The following is an 18,905-nucleotide window of genomic DNA, read 5'->3' as shown; positions in this document are numbered from 1 at the left end:
ACAAACTATTTGAACGCTAACCTACTTGCATGTATTACTTGTCTAAATGAATGCTGTTTATTATGTTTACACGTGGAGTGCTATCTGCCTGCTTTAGCAACGTAGTACTATAGTTTGGACTCAGCACCCGTTTACACGGGGGTTGCTAAGGACAATTACTTGCATGGATTACGGTGGTAGTCATGTATTGCGAACTGTCTCGGACAGTCAACTTGAAGTCATTGGTATCGATGGTCCCATGTTGATAATTTACATGCATCGTTTGCTCTTGTGTACGTGCTTGGTTATGCGTAAACTATTCGAACTCTATATGCTATATCAAAACTTGTGTACTCACCTTTACATTATATGTATTGACTTTTATTTTAACGTATGTGACAGGTGTTTAAGCTACTAGCGTGCTAGGGAAGCGAGGCAATAATAAGCTTCTAGGAGCCTGTGACCTTAGGACAGTGTCCACGTACCTGTTCCAGGGCCATAATTATCTGTAGATCTTGTACTGGCACCTGTAGTCAGTAAGATTTACAGTTAGTCGTCTAGAAGTCTTAAGACAATATTTACTTTTGGTCTGTAATAATTAAGATTTGAGTTGTCGGAACAGTTCCCATATTGTTTAGTTGATTTCTATGATAACTTGTTATTATTTGGGACACGGTATGGGACGTGTTATATAACTGAATTGTATGATAGTTGTTGTGGAAACTTCTGAACAATCTGTTTCGCTCAGTGCCGCGCCCCGATGATTCCGCCATCGGTTGGGGTGTGACATAATGCGATTGCGAGCGTGTTGACTTACGAAAAGTCTTGCGAGTACACGTTTTGAGTTGCGATTAAGATTGTTACGCCTTGCGATGTAGTGTAGCGTGTCGAAAGTAACCATAATAGTATAATAGGTCTACATTCCAACTCCACATGGCACTTTCTTCACAAAACTTCGGTTAGCATGGCGAAACACCGTCATGCTTCAACCATACGCCTCTGTTCCGTGAATAGGTGTCACACTTCGTCAGACATGGTCAAGACGCTTATATATAGGAAGTAACAGCGGCGTATCCACCACGCTTAACCATGCCCTGAACGTTAAGGCATCATTAAAACTCACTACGATCTTCGTGCACTAACCAAAATAATCCCGTGTGCACCCGTGATTAATTTGATTCTTGCACGTTTATCATACCTTATCTCAAGAACGCATAGTAGGCATTAGATTGTGCGCGAGTATAAGAGAGAAATAGAATTCACATGCGTCGAGAGATAGAATAAGTCCCACACATAAAAGAAATTGACGGCGATAAGTTGTATTATTACAACAGCATTAGAAGCAAAGTAACGTTGCTGTGGAGTACTTCTACGGAGACTGCGGTTGTTGCTGAAATTCCTCAAGGTTGCGGTCCTGTCGGCAGTTCTGAGTAAAATGACCATACCAGTTGCAATTGTCGCAATATCGACAGTTAGCTCCTGGTGGGTGATGATACGTACACATGAGACACAGGGGATGGCTTCCGGTGTAGAGGCGCTTCACAAGAACGGGAGCAAATCGTAGCGGTGTGGGGTTTGGAATTTCATCCACGCTTGGTTCCTTTCGCTTGTGGCTGAGCTCGTTGTGATCCTGAGATGAGGTGCCATTGTCGTTGGAGGGTTCGTCTGATGATTCGCTGGAGACATCGTCAGAGAAATCTTCAGAAGAATCGTCCGATGAGTCGATGACGATTGCTTGATGAGCTTGTTTGACAGGATTCTTGGAGAAAAATCCGTCTAAGACTCGTTTGATGTTGATTTCTGCTGCCAAGCGGTAGGATGTAACAACTCTCACTAAAAATTTAATACTTAGTGTGATAATTATCTACTAAGGAAACCCTAGTTGAGAAACCCAAGTAATTCTGTACAAACCCTAAAATTTTCAGAATCATCAGAATCAGGATCAGGACCCCTAAAACTCAGGGGGGTAAAACCCTAGTTACGATTATCTTAATAACTATCTGTCAAATTCGAAATTTAAGAAACTGTTAACTCAGCAAAGCTACATGCACGAAGGGCTACCCTATGGAATAGGGTGACCCCTCGCGTCACGCGACGCCCATAGGGGTACCCCTCGCGTCACGCGACGGGGGTCAAAATTCGTGTATAAATAGAGGGGTTTGGCAATCGAATTTTGGCACAAAAACGACGTTAAAAGTCGAAATACACACGGAGATATCACCTGTATACTATTAAAACACACACAATTCACGAATCGCTGCCGCAATCAGGGTAATAACTCGATCGCTATTACGATTCAACGTCCGATCGATTGTAACTATCCAACGATTGTTTGAGTGCTGCTCAAATTGAGTTATACTTTGTTATTCATCGTGATTTCGACTTGAATGATTGAGTGCTGTTCGAACTCGGACTATACTCTGTCATTCGTTGTGAATCCGCTGAATTGTTAAGTATTGCACTTGTAAATCGTTGTGAGGGTCTAATCTCGTGAATTGTCGTAACTGCTGTATTAGTTACTAACCCGTTTGTGTGTGCATTGTTATTTAAATTAGGTTAATCAAGGCTAATCAGTAGGCTTATACTCTGCTCGTTAAACCTGCAATGTGAGTCATTCTCTTTTTATAAACTGTTTTACAATACTCCAAATTATTTTCTAAAGTTATAATTACAGGGATTAAGTCTTTGTAATCGCCAAGTTTACAGCCAGTATGTGGGGTATTGTGCACATTACTTTTATTTGTATCATTTTAGGTAAGCAAGCCTAAATCATGATATACACTATTAGGTAGTCGGACCTAAATAGTGATTAACGTCACTTGTGGGTGAACGGACCCAACAGTGATATGACCACAGTCACAGATCCGGTCGAGTGACAAATACTGTGGGTAGTTGGTTGATATGGAAACACTGTAATCGCTCTTAATACTGTAAATTATAACAACGTGTTATTTTAATTAAAATGAATGATTCCCTCAGTATTTCCCCGCTGACAAAACCTTTTTCAAACATGTTTCAGGTGATCTGTTGTGATCCAAGAAAAGTGCCGTGAAGCACTACAAGCTTAGAAAAGTGGCTCAATGTAAATAAATAAAGAAACATGTTTTGAGAAATAAAGATTTCCCCGAGAAATCACCTTATTGTATATTACAGGGTTTTATCCCTAAACTTTATGTAATAAACTAAACGGGCATTTGAGTATTAAAAGATTCTGTATTAAAAGACTTCCGCTGTCGCCTAAATTAAATACCACGGGATTTCCTGCCTCACGGCTATGGACCGGGTCAAGCCGGGGCCAAGGGCCGTGACAGTTTCTTCGAGGGTAGCAGGTCTTGCAGCTTCGACAAAATCGTCCACGCACTCAGGCAAGCCGTGAACATACTTCGCGATGGCTTTTTCTGAAGTGTCGACTTGACTTGGGCAGATAATGCTCAGCTGTTTGAACCTTGCTGTGTAGCCATTATTGTCACCTTCGACTTGCTTGATTTTCCAAAATTCGTCTTCAAGTTTCTGGACTTCGTGGGGAGGGCAATACTCTTTCTTCATGAGCTCTTTCAGCTTATCCTAAGAGAGAGCGTAAGCTGTGGAGATCCCACGTTTGTTACATTCAGCTGTCCACCAGTCGAGTGCTCGCGATTGAAATACTCCAGTAGCGCAAGTAGTACGAAATCCATCGGGACACCCACTCTGACGAAGGGTAACTTCGATAGAATCGAACCACTGGAGTAGTTGGGACACACCTCCTTCACCCGTGAACTCCATCGGGTCACAGGATTTGAAGTGTTTATAGAGGAAAGCAGATTGCGGCCCTTCCGTCTTAGAGTCTTCCGAGGCTCGAGAGTTGCTGAGAGAGTGCACTTGAGTGACAATTCGAGGAATGACCCTGGCCACTTCCTTGGTCACAAGCGAGGCAATCCTCTTCTAGGCGCTTCGTTTGGCTCTTCTCCTAGCTGTTCGTCTTGAGGTAGAGTCGTTGGAAGGCATCTAGACATAGAGAGATTTGGAATGAGATTCGATCATAATGATTTTGAGTTTTGCGATGCGATTGAGCGCGATCAAACTTGTAGCGATTAATATAATAGATTTCACATAGGAGCCACATAGGAGACACGAGATTCCTAAGTTCTCACACAATTGATTCGTTTTGTAGATATAAATAGTTGTAGTTTATGCTTACCCACATACATATCGGTGTAGATTGCGCGAGGACGCGGTGAAGGGAGAGGGAGCGAGAGCGAGCAATTAGACATTAGTTTTGTTGCGAACATTCGTTTTTCGTTTTAGATTGCGATGGTTGTGCGAGTTGTGCGTTTTGTAAAAGAAGGGGCGAAAATTGATAAATGGAGAAATCAATAAGGCGTATAATAAATACTTAAAGTGTAATTAAGTTCATTAAAGCGTAAAACCGGCGAATCGTAGGCTTAGTAAAATAATCGGAGTGACTCGGGTGTTTAGGCGTCGACTACCCAAGGTAACCCAACTATACCCAACAAGTTCGTGCACGCGCGCTGACCTAGAAGGCTTATGCTTCCACTGGGATGCAGCTCATGGCATTCGTCCTCCTAGTCATTGCGTGGCTCGAGTCATCGTTATTGTCGAGTCCTTGGTGAGAGCTTTTCGAAAACCATTTTAGAGAGTGGAACGGTTTATTAAGATACGGGTTTCACCCCTGACTTAACAACTCCGTTCCTATTTGTGGTTATGCTCTTCAAATAAGTTCTTGAGTTCCACTAGATTTCGAAATGGAGACTTTCGTCGAGATGTGGATGTCACTCCTAGCTCGATGAAAGGTTCTCGTGCTAGAAAAATGCGCTGAGTGAGCGATCTTATCGAGAGTTCTTGGTTTTCACGCCTGATCTTGACTGGATCACTCGGTTGTCTTATGCGAGTATCTTCGAAAACGTGTGTATTGTGTTGGCCTTAGGAAAGGCTAAGTAATATTCCAGCCTTAGGAAAGGCTCTTCGCGTGAAATTGTAGTATGTGGTTTTCACGCGAAGTTGTAGTTTTTAACGGATTCGAAAGAGAGTATCGAGTAGGCCCGTGCAATTCCTACTAAGTTTGCACGAGTCGGCCTGTTGGTACTTAGACTATAGATTAGGTCAATTTCTAAGACGTCGACCCGGACTAGGTCGAGTCACAAAATTTTACCTAATTCCCTATAGTTATGGCTCTGATACCAATCTGTCACACCCCAACCGATGGCGGAATCATCGAGGCGCGGCGCTAGGCGAATCAGATTGCTCAAGAGAATCCATAAGAACTAAAGTGCAACAGTATTTAATGCGTTCATTATCCCATACTAACAAACAAGTACAATCACATAAGCTGTCACGAATTTTTCATGTTCTCTCAAACAATACAAATCCGATAACCTAGATTTTAGGCGTGTTTCTAGACTCCCTAGCTTGATTTGATGTAGACTGCAACTAAACCTGCAACATACGTTAAAATAATGTCAATACAAAAGTATTGGCGAGCATACAGGTTTGATACGTAATAGTATAGTATATAAAAGCTGCGAATTTCCACATACATAAACGTAATACATGACATATATACTCACAAAACTGATACTAGCAGCTAAGTCCTCGAGCTTCGATCGCAATTGCTAAACTAGACTCCGTCGGGCGCAATAGTACTATACTAGTCATGGTGGGACGTCACGAGTATAAGTCCTAGCACATATGTAACTAGCATCACGTATAACTATGCACATTGGTCATTCGCAAGTGATAAATCGTTTAAGCATTTGATGTGATTTGATTTGATAGCAACATATGTTACACCCAAAAGTGCAAAAGCAAAAAGGGTTCAAGTATACTCACAGTCGGTGCTCAGCAAGCAACAACCACGACTTGGTTGGATTGAAGGGAGCGCGTCTGAGATTAGCCTGATTTCAGATTGATAGTGTAAGTGTTGAATAGTGCGATAAACAGTGGCGGTGAACCAAGTGTCGGATGGCCAGTCGACCGGGTGGCAATCCGTTCGGATGGTCATCCGATCGGATGACCATTCAATTGGATTGTCGCCTTATTTGGTGAAGAGATGTTTTTGTATGCTGGTTTGCCTTTTGAAGTTTTCGTTGTAGCATTTTGAGAACAGTGAAGTATCTCTACCTTTCAGGTCGGTCGATCGAACGGTCGGTCGATTGAACGGTCGGTCGATCGGGTGGCTGTTCGATCGGACGGTGACCCGATCAGCGAGACACTTTGGTTGATAAGTTCATAGCAGACTGGTCGCTCGATCGGGTGGAAATCCGATCGGGTGACAATCCATTGGAACTGATGTGTGGTGAGGATTTGTAAAACGTTTAAGTGTTAAGGATCCAAAAGTCAGCCGATCGGATGGCCGTTCGATCGGACGGCAATCTGATCGGACGGCAATCCGTTCGTTGTTCAGATCCTTGAATGTTTAAAAATTTGTTTAAGTCTTGACCCCAAGTGTAACCCGGCCGGATTGCTGGTCGATCGGGTGGCAGCCCGATCGGTCGGCAATCCGATCGGACGGCCCGTCCCGCAATCTTATCATTTTACATCTTGGCTATTTCGTTAAGTTTTTGCGATTTGGTCGAGACGTTGCGACCACGAGCTAAACAATGGAACTCCACCAAGTCCAAGTCATTGGATCGGATGGGAATCACCCCGTCCGATCAGTTAACTGTTCTCGACGGTTATTCGTGTTTAACACGACAAGCCTGTCATCTCGTCGATAGGGACCGGTTCTCTAACTGACACTTCACTATAGGAAGAGTAGAAGGTCTGTACGAGCTCTGTTGCTACCGGTTTCGAGTGAAAAGTTAAGAAAGTTTGAAGAAAACTTAGAAACTTAGATTTAACTTAGATTTAGGTGAGATTTGTGTTTATACACCGTGGAATCTATAAGATCTGGACTGTTCTTGATGAGATGAAGTCACACTTCATTGTTCCTAAGAACTCCATGATGACATCACCTTGGAACGGCTCAAATCCGAGGATTTAACGGTGAAAAGTGAGATTTGTTGGTGAAAAAGATGAAGGAGTGCGTGTAGATCATAAAAGTACAAGATTTGAGGTAGAACTTACAAGAATTGAGAGAAATCGAGAGAAAATGGCGAGAAGGCGTCTGGTCGAGCGAGAGCAGTCACATCAACTGTTGTTGATGTGACAAGTGGGGTATTTATAGGCAAAGGAGGAGAAAGGCGGTGCAGTGCATCGGATCGGATGGTTGTCCGATCGGTTGGCTGTCGGATCGGATGGTTGTCCGATCGGGTGGCCATTCGATCGAAGTGCCATCGATCAAACGCCCCCGGCGAGCTGAGTTTTGGCATTCCGTTTCGATTGTTAAGCGTTGCGATAGTTTGGTTACACATTCTCATCCACATTTTCATATATTTATTATAATTAGCCACGTTGGGTCGTATATACATATCCATATTTCAAAGTTGCGATACAATAACCGGATTTCGTTTCGAATATGCGTTACTTTGCGACGCTTCACGGTCATCGAGGAGGGTAGAATAGGTCCTCTCTTAATGTCATCGTGAACGTTAATGTGTGTGATGCGTTGTGCGTTTTGAGTAATGAGTTGCACTGCGACACATCATTATTATCAAGGAGGGTAGAATTGGTCCTCACTCGACATCTTCGTGGTTGTCATCAAGTACAATGTGATGTGATAGCGATAAAATATGCGATAATATGCGAAAATATTGCGATATAGCGATGTATGTGATATAGTTACATTATGATCTGAATCTCTGGTGCTAGGCGTAACAAGTGTAACGAGTAGTAACAACGCACGAATGTGCGGGTTGTTACACCTGATCTTGAGTTAAATGGGTTTTATTGATAATTTCACTGTTATGCCTACGGGTGGGTGGGTTACCGGGTTTTTCTCGGAATTGATAGTGGACCCGGGTTACTCTCGGAGTACTTCGTTTGTCCAGTGGGTACCCAGAGAGTGTTTAGGATTTGTTCTATTGGCCGTTCAAAAAAAAAACTTAAAATATTATTATGTTAATTAAGTATTTTAAAAAATCGAATATTCCCTAATATTTGTCCTCTAATATCTTAAATTTAACCAAATGATTTTTTTTCTTAAATTTAACCAGATAATTTTTTTTTCAAAATCATTGAATTAATTTTACCGTACAAATTATCAAAAAAGACAAAAGTAATATAGAAGTAGGGTAAAGATTCAGTACAAAATGTCCTTAATCTAGGAAGTGTAGGAAATTGGGTTAAACTTCGATTTAGCTCATTTCAACGGCGTTGAAACTGGCTCTACTTCCATTTGGGTGTGTAAGCAAAAAAAAAAAATTGAAGAGTTTTGCTTGAGGATAAGCAAATATTCAAGTGTGGGGGTATTTGATATACGCCAAATGCAACATATAAATTATATCAAATACGGTATAAAAACAACCCTTTTAGTACTAATGTTGAAAAAAATGTTTCTTTGTATACTTTTGATTTTCAGGATTGAAATAGCTTAAATATACAAAAGGAACAAATTAACGGCAAAAACCAGGATGAATACAAAAGATGGAAAGTTGATACAATATACAATCCTTCGAGCTTCACCCCAAGACTAAGAACAGCAAATCAGAAGCTAAGCACAGGTCGTGCCTGCCGGGCATGAGGTCGTGCCCCACCCCAGATTCCATGAAGAAAAAGAAAAACAGAAGCAGACAAGGGACACGGGGCCGTGTTTCATGGACTCGGGCCGTGGTCAACTCTTAGATTCGTAAATCTTGGATGTACAACAAGTACAATGGCCACGGGGTCTTCGTTGACACACGGGGCCGTGTGAGCATCTGGACTGACAAGATCATTAAATGAAGACAGAGAGGGAGAAGGGCACGGGGTCGTGCCTATCAAGCACGGGGTCGTGTACACCTTCTGTTTTCAGCTATAAATAGAGGTGTTTGGTTCAATTGCGACTCATCCCTTGGCAAACCACTTCTCTCATACCTACCACCACTCCACTACCACAATACCACCATCATCCACCACATTCATCCATCATCCATCTTTAGAGTGTGTGTAGTAGTCTCGGGATCCAAGATTGATCATAAGAGTTTTTGTCAAACAAAGGTCATGCTTGACCAATCTCTTACATCAGTTGGTGAAGACAAATCATTTATGTATTACTTTTGATTTCCAGTCTTTGGTTAACTTTTTAATTGTGTATGTATTAATGACTTTAATAGCTAGTTTTTTATATTGAAAGTGAACTTTATTCTATCATCTCTTCAAAGAAAGAAAGTTTAAGAGGCCTTTAGCATTCTTTACGAGACATCCAGATGCATCTTTGGGTGATATTCTCAGTTGGGGATGGTTTGATGATTTGAAGGTTTATGCTATTCGAAGAGAGTTCGGAGTTCAGTGCTTCAAGTTTCTCGTAGCTTTCGTCACGTATTGAGTCTTATTTTGTTTAGTATTTTATTGTATAATTTAGATTGTATTTCGTATCGAAATGGTCGGAATTTCTTGTAAATGACCCATTCGTATGAAAGGCACTTTCGTATGAATGGGACATAAAGGCTATACCTAAATTACTGAGACAACTTTCTCACCTTTTCTCTCTTCAAATCCTAACAGACAACTTCATTGCCACTTTCATTCTTCTGATCCATCTTTGTGTTTTTTCCTCTCCATTGAAGCCGCTTATTCAATTCTTTGAGGTATGTTTATCCTCGACGCGTTTCATCCTGAATTTATCCTAATCTGTTGTTGTCATCTACACAATCTAATACCACCATCTGTTATTTACCTTTTGTTGTATAGGAGAAACACTGGTTTCTTTCACCAATTCACTTGCAAGTATGAAATCTCTCTACATTGTCGTTGATTATAATGTTTAATCCATTGTATATACTTCGGTTCTTTTTTTTATTTTTATTGTTAATGTTTAATTTTTGGATCGCCAACATCCTAGTGAAGTTGGATACGGTGGAAGCCGTCATGTGATGGCGGTGGTCGTCGTCATTAAGGAGGTGGATACGGTTGAAGCTCTGATTCTCTAGATACATATGCTTTGTTCTTCAACGTATCATCCATTGTTAACATAGGTATGCTCTTCCTTATTGATGTTTGTTGTTTTTGGTTATTTTTTTTCTATGGTAGATCTTTGATTATTATTGTTATTCCAAAACCCTACATTCTAATACTGTTTATCCGCTAATTTATTCGACAACGATTCATCGATTGGAAGAACATGTATGTTATTTATGTTTTCTTCTTTGTTATTTTTTAAAGTAATAAATCATTTAATTTTGTTGTGGATAAATGATAAGGTAAATATGTTTTTTTGTTAATTTATAAGGATATGGATAAGAACTCGATGCTTTTAGCTTATTGTCTTAGTTGTTTTTTTATTAAATCTTTTAATTATATAAAAAGAGCATGCATAAAAGCATATTCACCCAGTAGGGTAGGGCTGTGCAAAGGGTCAGAACCGACCCAACCTAGACCCACCGGAACCGCATACCCTTTTATTGATAAAATTGAGAACCACGAACCGAACCTTAGAAAGTTATGTGGTTCCGGGTCCTAGTGGTTCTGATGGGTCGGGTGAAGGGTCTGATGGGCCAGAACCTTCTTATGTAACATGCCTTTGAAGGGTTACATCTTCTTATTCTTTTAACATGTTCGTCAAAGAATTTCTCCATATGGTTCCAACAATAGCCCGTGAGCTTTCTTTTTTATGTCATTTTTCGTTTCCCGGCTTTTGTTTTATTAACGATTTTATCATTCTCGTCACTCGAAACATTATACGAATCCATTATGTATACATATCAAAACAAAGATCCATGTATATATACATTAGAACATACCTAATTAAACATATCCAAAGCTACGTAATAAGACTATACCATAATATGTGGTGCGTTTGCTTTTATTTTTGTTATAAACGAGTCGACGTCACCCGCGCGTTGCGGCGGGATGTTGATTATAAAAGTCTTTAGTATCAATATATGAGATGCGAAAACCCTTAGTTTTATTCATTTTGCTTTTTCCATAGCCTACATGCGCAATTCGCGATTTCAATTCTGATTATGTAAACGTTAGGCATTAATATACTTTATATTTCATCTAACGTAGACTGGATTTTCAATTGTAAATCTATAATAAGTTGAAAGGATTTTTTTTCTGACCCAAATATGGAAATCTTGTCACACACAAAAAGCTTATAATACATGATCAAAAGTTCAAGAATATTAACATTTTTGGGACATTTGTATAACGACATGAAATATAAGAAGACTTGTAGCATACTTGGATGAGTTGTAAAAGCCAATAAATGAATTAATAGAATATCCTTGTTTCGTACATAAACTCACACCCTTGGAATCCCTTTTTTCTTCTCCATCTCTCTTAAACACATCAAATACAAATAACCTAAAAAACCTCATAAACTCACACCAGCATTTTTCGTAGTTGTCGCATACACATGCGACTCGAAATTGTATGTGTAAACATTCGCATTGGAAATAAAAGTTTCAATTTATTTTGTTTACATTACTAATTCATTATAGTCTCCTCTGTTAACATTGTAGTCTCCACCAAGTCTTAAAAAAATCAACCTGGGCTCTAAAAACCTTCCCTTTCGGCCTCCTTTGTTTTCACATACTCAGCCTACTTCTTAATTGCATATTTGAAGCTTTTTAGTTTAAATGCTAGAACCTTGTCCGGGGTCCCTAAAACGAAAACTCATCAACAAACTTAGTCGCCACCTGTTCCAATGCAGGATCCGAAGTCCATGAATTAAAAGCCGAAGTTCTTAGGGTCACTTATAAGGGTTAATGAACAATGGTCCAAAACTCTTTTTGAAAGAGCCGTTGATGCTGTTTTCGGCCATAGGTTCCCAAAGTTGACATAGACTTTTTCGTCTCACTTTTATTCTATAACAAAATGGAGTCGGTATCGTAAAGAAAATGAAGATTACAAATCGGAACCAGGATCATGGTTTCAAAAACAAATACTGTTTGGTATCAAACAAATACTGGTCGGTCGTCGATCAATCTTCACAAACAAATACTCTTGTCCGATGCCGAGACCCAAAATATCAAACCGACGTGGTATGCCGGTAACTTAGACTATAATATACACCGGGGTTTAGCCCAACGGTGACAAAACCAAATACCCTTTAATTTTTATTTTTAATTTCTTGAATATATAATACAACACAATATATATATCTTTCTTTATCACAGTTTGTGTAGAGGTTTTTTCATGAACAGGGGTTCTTTGATCAGAAGTGAATGATATTCTTAGTTCTTTAGCACCTGCAACAACATCAAATAAAACTTATGTTTGATTTTTTAGTAACATATATGACTATATCCTATTGAATACGAAAAGGGGTGATGAATATTAATGAGAAAAAGTTGGTCATTCTTCCGGTTAATCTTACACATCGATATTAGATATTTATTTAGTTACCAAAGAAAGCGCAAAATCATTAAATATAATTAGAATACAGAAACAACATAAATTTCAATTAGCATAACGGGTTAGGGTCATTCAGCATATTTTCAATAAACTTTTTATCAAAACGAATGAAAATAACCGTCATTTCAAAATAAAATGCAGATGATAATAGAAACCTAATTTCACCATTTTTTCCATCATCAGCATATTCATGATTCCAAATAACCGTAATTGTTATAATGAAATGCATCCGCAAATAATTTAACGAAATCGAGCATAATTTCATTGATTATCGTCATCGGTTCAAAACTCCTTATCCGATCATGCATTTTCATAGATCATGTACGATTCCAAATAACCATCACTTCTATAACGAAACACTTATTGTGACAATTAACAAATTATGCAAAAGTTTTCCCTCATCAACACAATCATGATTTCAAACAACCATCATTCCTACAATATAACGCTTATAATAACAAATTAACAGAATCGGAACCTATTTTCACTATATACAGATCACTTACGGACGAAGGATTTGTAAAAAAGATTGAAGAATATTTGGTTATCAAGTACATTTAGTACTTTCATAGTTGCAATTCATAACCACGGGTGTAGAAATACATACCGGAAGATTATGTCACTGATCGAGTGATCGGATTTGAGAGATTAAAGGATATGGTGAATAAACGTAGATGACAATGGTGAAATTTGAAATATTGGTGAATATACCAAGATGGTGGTGGTGAATCTTGTAGGAAGGCGTGAAGGTGTAAACATATGGCGGTGACGGAATTTTGTTTTAGTGTTGCATTGTATATGTAATGTAGATGTTGAAACGGTGGGATAAGATACAATTAGTGGTTTGACTTTTGAACCGTCACTTCTTTTTCCTTCTTGAAACGGTACTTTGCGCTGGTATGTAAAGACATGATGCTTAAATCAAAGGGTGTGACTCATGTTGGTAATTGTATTAGTATATATACACAGGTAGAGGATCCTGTAAAAAGTGCCCAAAGTGTGAGAAGTGTGAGAAGTGTATTATAACACTATATATAACACTATATAACACCATATAAACACCGTATAACAATATATAACACCATATAATACCATATAACACTTTGTAATACTATATATCATTATATAACAAATATAACACTATAGGTTGTCTGATAGCATGTCTATGATAGATGTATGGTGTTATATTTGTTATATAATGATATATAGTGTTACATAGTGTTATATGGTATTATATGGTGTTACATACTGTTATACGGTGTTTATATGGTGTTATATAGTATTATATATAGTGTTATAATACACTTCTTACACTTCTCACACTTTAGGCCCTTTTTACACTATCCTTACCCTATATACACATATGCAAATACATTAGAGCAATATACGTAAATATATACTACAAATTTGGATATAATAGATATATTATGTAGTATATCACATCCATATATATACATCTATATGTACATCTAGCTGGAATATAATTTACGAAAAACTCATTATTATTCTTTAAAAATAAAATTATTTTAATACTGTATTAATATTACGTTAAATTGATTACAAGAACACGTAAAAGAATAGCGAAGAGGCAAAAGAATAGTATTGTTTTATTCTTTTGAGTTAACAATACACATCTATTGGACCTTTTTTTATAAAAAAAATAGTTTTTTTATACATTCTAATTAAATTACGAACGGTTTTGGTGGTTCTTATCTTAGAACCGTCAGGTCGGAACCGGTATTTCATATAAATCTAGAACCGAAAACCGACTCATATATTAAAAAAAAGGTTCGGGTCTAAGGTTCTTATGGGTCAGGTTCAAGGTTCTTGGGGTCGGAACCGTGAAACGCTCACCCCTAGCTGTAGGTACACAAGAAGCATCCCGGCATCCCGCACACGACTGCATCACATCACAGCATATTCCCCCAATTCCCTCATTTTTAGGGCTCAGATTCCCCAAACATTCAAACAGCTTTCAGCTTCAACAATCACTCAAATTCCTATCAATGGCGACTCCTGATGTTCTCCCGCACGATCATTTCTCATCATCTTCATTCGATCACACCAAAGGTACCACAAATTCCCCGAATTTGATCGCCACCACAACCTAGGGTTTCATCGCTAATTGTTCATACAGTTTCAATTGATCGATTGTTTAAAGTTAGATTTGATTTGTGGATGTTTGCAGGCGATGCGAAATCACGTGGATTGGCGCTCGAGAAGAAGATTGAATACCTTGAGAGCTTGAACGACAGAGTAATTTTGATTTGTAGATCTGTGTTTATGTTTACGGATTTGTTGATTGTAGAAGATGATATTATGTGGATGATTTGATTGAATTGATGTTTTAACTGATAAATTTTGTGTATAGTGATGGCATGAGTTTAAACTGTTGTGATTTATGATTTGTCTTGCTGACTAGCTATGGAATGTTTTGATTTACTATGTAATATACGGATGATGCGGAAGTTAGATGTTGTTAATCTTGTTGTAGCTTAGTAAATTGATAGTTGATAGATACTTTTCTACATATGTGATCTGTTCTTAATTTTTTTTTATTTTTTTTCTTGTATTAATTTACATGGATTGATGTTTTAAGTTACAAAAAGTGTATATACTGATGACCTGATGATGAGTTTGAACTGTTGTGATTTTTAATTTAATGGTGAAACTGTGATCTTGCTGACCAGTTAATGAATATTTTAATCTAGTTAGTTATTTCTGTATTTGCTAAAAGAATTATTATTTTTTTACATATTTACGATGTAATCTACGTGAGGAGATGGAAGTTAGATGTTAATCTTGTTGCAGTTTAGTAAACTGATAGTTGATAGATACTTTCTACATATGTGACATGTTTTTAAAACTTTACTCATTTTCTTTCTTGTTTTAATTTATACATGAATTGATGTTTTGACAATCTTGTTGTAGTTTAGTAAACTGCTACTTGATAGATACTTTCTACATATGTAACCCGTTCTTAGTGTTTTCACTCATTGTATTTCTTGTTTTAATTCACATGACTGGAGTTTCATGAATAGTGAACTATTTGGGTTTGCATCATCTTTAGTTAATTTGTAGTTGTGATTTGGATTGTATGTGATTGTTAATTAGGTTTATGACCTGTGTTTTTGAAAACTATGTGGTTGACAATCTTTATTAATTTCTTCCAGGTTAGCAACAGACGGGCACGTAGATGGATAAATGATCGTATACTGTTGGAGCTTGTACCTCGTTTGACTGGAGATGAAATTAGAGGGTTGTTTGCTCCACCACCTTTTGGTAAAACACTTTAATTTATGTGTGTGTAACCGTGTATTACTGTATTTGGATGGTAGTGGTTTGTCTTTCATCTGTTTTCTATTGTAAATTTAAGTATATAGGTTTAAAAGCTGGTCAAAAAGGTAAATTTTAAAAGTTAATTGCATCAGAAGCAAAATTTTAAAAAGTTGGTTACCAAAACGGGAGTTTTAAAGTTCAGTATGGACAAATAGTAATGCTTATAATGTTAAATGCATTTTCATTCGGTTTTGGTTGGCCAAGCAGTGATATTGGCCCACCATGGTATGCTCTTTATTTGCTGAATTGGCAAAATGATACGTTTATGGTTGACTTTACAGGTGATGAGGCACAGCCGTCACCATTTTGCATGACAAATGTGGGGGAGTGGGACAAGTTTAGGAATATAGACATGGATAAAGAGGTTTTCCACTTCTCTTGTTTGTCGTTCTCTTTTCCCATCAATGGTACTCTTGGAAAAAATGATTTCTTACTCATGTTTCTATTGACACCGATGTCAACATCCTATTGTTGAGTATAACTATGCCTCCCGTTTTCCGTATTTCCTTTAATATGGGGTTGGCTTGAAAGAAGTTTATATCTTAGCAACGAGAATATACCTTACTCTGTTTATCTGCTCTTAATTAGCTTTTTTTTTTCTTTCTACTATGGACTTTGTCTTTCTTCATGATGTAAACATGGGTCGTTTGGGTCATTATTGATCTCATATGGGTCAAATAACTTAAATCAAAACGCTTAGCTAAAAAGGAATGGATCGAAGTCACTCAAAATTGTATTTCTAATGCATATAACCTTCTGAATTGTTTTATCCAGTAAGTAGTATTAATATAGCAAGAAAAAGTTATTTTTATATTTTTATTTAACAGTTTGATTATTTATAAATAAATTGAACAAAAGCCTGACCTTTTATGTTTTACACTTTATTTTTTTATGATTTTTATAATATTTAATCCTTAAATGTTTTCCCCTGCAGGCTGGTGCAATAGAGGCTCTCAAAGGTTTCTCATCAAAGAAGAAAAGTAGTGTGGATGCTGATAAGATAGCTGCGTTAACTGCATGGCATAGGGTTGACTGCAGAACTAGAGAGGCATTTCGCCGAAGCTTCCTTCCAGAACTTGTTAATGGTTTTGAGGTATTTTACAGTATACGCATCTATCTTGTTATACCAGAAGATTTTTATTCAATAATCTTTTTGCTTGTAAAATGGTTGTGCAGTTGAAAACTTGAAACATATAAATTTTGGTATAAAGCAAAGATGACAGTTTTGGCCCATTTAGGAAAGGGGTCAAATGGATAAAAACCTTCTGAATCATTCTAATAAGTAAATTAAATTATTGTGTCAGTAATATGATTTTTGCAATCATAGTGATCACACTGATCGTTTTCAGGTTAACATACGGGCCTTTGTCTCAGAGGCAGCTAATGAGGAGGTTCTTGTGATGTATGCCCAAGATCCTTTCCATAGGTTGTTACTTCATGGTGTTTGTGAGGTAAAATATAAATATAAATCTATTTTCAAAAGGTTTTATTAAAACTATTGTCAGTAAAATATAAATTAAACCGTCTTATCCACTTTATGATAATGACCCAAACACTAGTAACGGGTTCTCACGGTTACCAAATAAGAGGAAAAAAACTAATTATCTGACAATGTTCATTCAATATCATATGGTTGCTTTCGAAGTGCACATCCAAACACCCTATGAATCATCTTGTCATTGACAGTTCTACAACTTGGTGTCAACAACGGAGTCCGAGACCAAAGGTACAAAGGTGTTGAAGATGACCAAAATCAAGAAGAAGAAATCGGACAACAACGAGCTCCCAACCATCACACTTTGTGAGTTCCTGAAAATGGCAAAAGATGGTTTTTGGTAGGTGTTTTAACCCAACCAAACCGCGATTACAACCCGTGTAAATAGTTAGCTTAAGTTTGTACCAGCTAAAGTTAACTGGATGTAAACTTATCTCTGTTGTGCCCACCCTTTGAATAACTTATTTCTAGCTCTGCTAATGTGGTGGATGTGTCAAAGATTCTTGGAACATTCTTTTATTTGACTTTGTTGGATATTTATTTCATATGTTTGTTAAATAATAATACCATTGAGTAACGATATGTTGGACATGTATCACTCTATAGAATAAAGAGCATGTTGTAACTTTTATTGTTGCACTTTGTTGTTTTTGTATTTGTTGACTCACAAGTCTAGTTTTAAGCTGCAATATATAGAGAATATTGTAGATTAAAGGTGACATGAGGGCGGGAGCCCTGTAAAGATTGAAAGGAGAGATCATAAGAAGACACATTGTTAATGAGAACTAAAAAACTTCATTTTGACGTTGTGTTACATTGAAAAAATACACAGATGACCGCAAGGAAAAGTCGTTGCAGTCCGCATGGGCTCTTTTAATTTTTGAGTAAATTACAAGTTTTGTCTTTTATGTTTGTATCAAATTGCAGGGGGTGTCCTTTGACTTCAAAATTGACTAGTTTTGTCCTTAACGTATTAAAATCCTACACGTTATGGCATTTAGCTCTAACTCAGTCGGATTTTTTGGTTAAATATGGTCGCATACTTTGCACATGAGCGCATTCTTGTCATTTCACATTTGTAGAGGCTATTTTGTAAAATAATATTATTCAAGGACTATTTACACAATAAAAAAAAATAAAAAAAAAACAAATATAAACTCTCCCTCTTTCTCTCTCTCTCTCTTTAATCTGACCTTCTTCGTCAAACAGATTAGATTTTGGACTTTTGGTTCTTCAGATATCTTTTGTCTTTTATCTTTTTTTTTTTTTTTTTTTTTTTTTTAAGTTTTCACTTAACCCATCTCATTTCTTATTGGATAGTTTAGTCAAAATTGAAGACCATATATTAAAATATGTAGAAACACCATTAATGACCTGCAACAATCTTCTCCCCAACGCCACGACCGGCCCTCTGGTAATTCCCCAACGCCTCAGCTGCGACGGCGTTTTACCTACCTCACAAACCACTCACTCTCAATGAGGGTCGATGGTCGCTTCATCGGAGCTCAAATCCATCGCACTCACTCTCAACCACACCTCCATCGCTCCATTCCTCACCTACCTCACCAACACATCATCCTCCGACAAATCTCCGGTACGCCGGCAATGCATCCGCATCCTAGGGTTTCTCTCAACAACACACAGCGACGCTCTCTCACCT

The 18,905-nt window shown here is 37.8% G+C and overlaps 1 protein-coding gene across 1 annotated transcript; it reads left to right on the top strand.

Moving 5' to 3' along the window:
- The first annotated feature begins 14,297 nt into the window (after window positions 1-14,297).
- Window positions 14,298-17,836, top strand: LOC110889583. The gene is made up of 7 exons (XM_022137136.2): window positions 14,298-14,481; window positions 14,600-14,667; window positions 15,585-15,693; window positions 16,032-16,114; window positions 16,685-16,843; window positions 17,100-17,201; window positions 17,437-17,836. The coding sequence occupies exons 1-7, from the start codon at window positions 14,418-14,420 to the stop codon at window positions 17,587-17,589; spliced, it is 738 nt and encodes a 245-aa protein (XP_021992828.1). The 5' UTR covers window positions 14,298-14,417; the 3' UTR covers window positions 17,590-17,836.
- Window positions 17,837-18,905: the final 1,069 nt, after the last annotated feature.

Source organism: Helianthus annuus, chromosome 11, assembly GCF_002127325.2.
Source record: "Helianthus annuus cultivar XRQ/B chromosome 11, HanXRQr2.0-SUNRISE, whole genome shotgun sequence".
In the NCBI taxonomy this organism is placed as follows: Eukaryota; Viridiplantae; Streptophyta; class Magnoliopsida; order Asterales; family Asteraceae; genus Helianthus; species Helianthus annuus.
Note: the sequence above shows the minus strand (reverse complement) of the source record. Positions and strands in the feature narration are given on the sequence as shown.

Coding starts and splice junctions, on each gene's coding strand:
- LOC110889583 (XM_022137136.2), top strand. CDS start 14,418: ATGGCGACTCCTGATGTTCTCCCGCACGATCATTTCTCATCATCTTCA. Junction 16,115..16,684: donor ATATAGACATGGATAAAGAG/GTTTTCCACTTC, acceptor TTTCCCCTGCAG/GCTGGTGCAATAGAGGCTCT. Junction 16,844..17,099: donor AACTTGTTAATGGTTTTGAG/GTATTTTACAGT, acceptor GATCGTTTTCAG/GTTAACATACGGGCCTTTGT.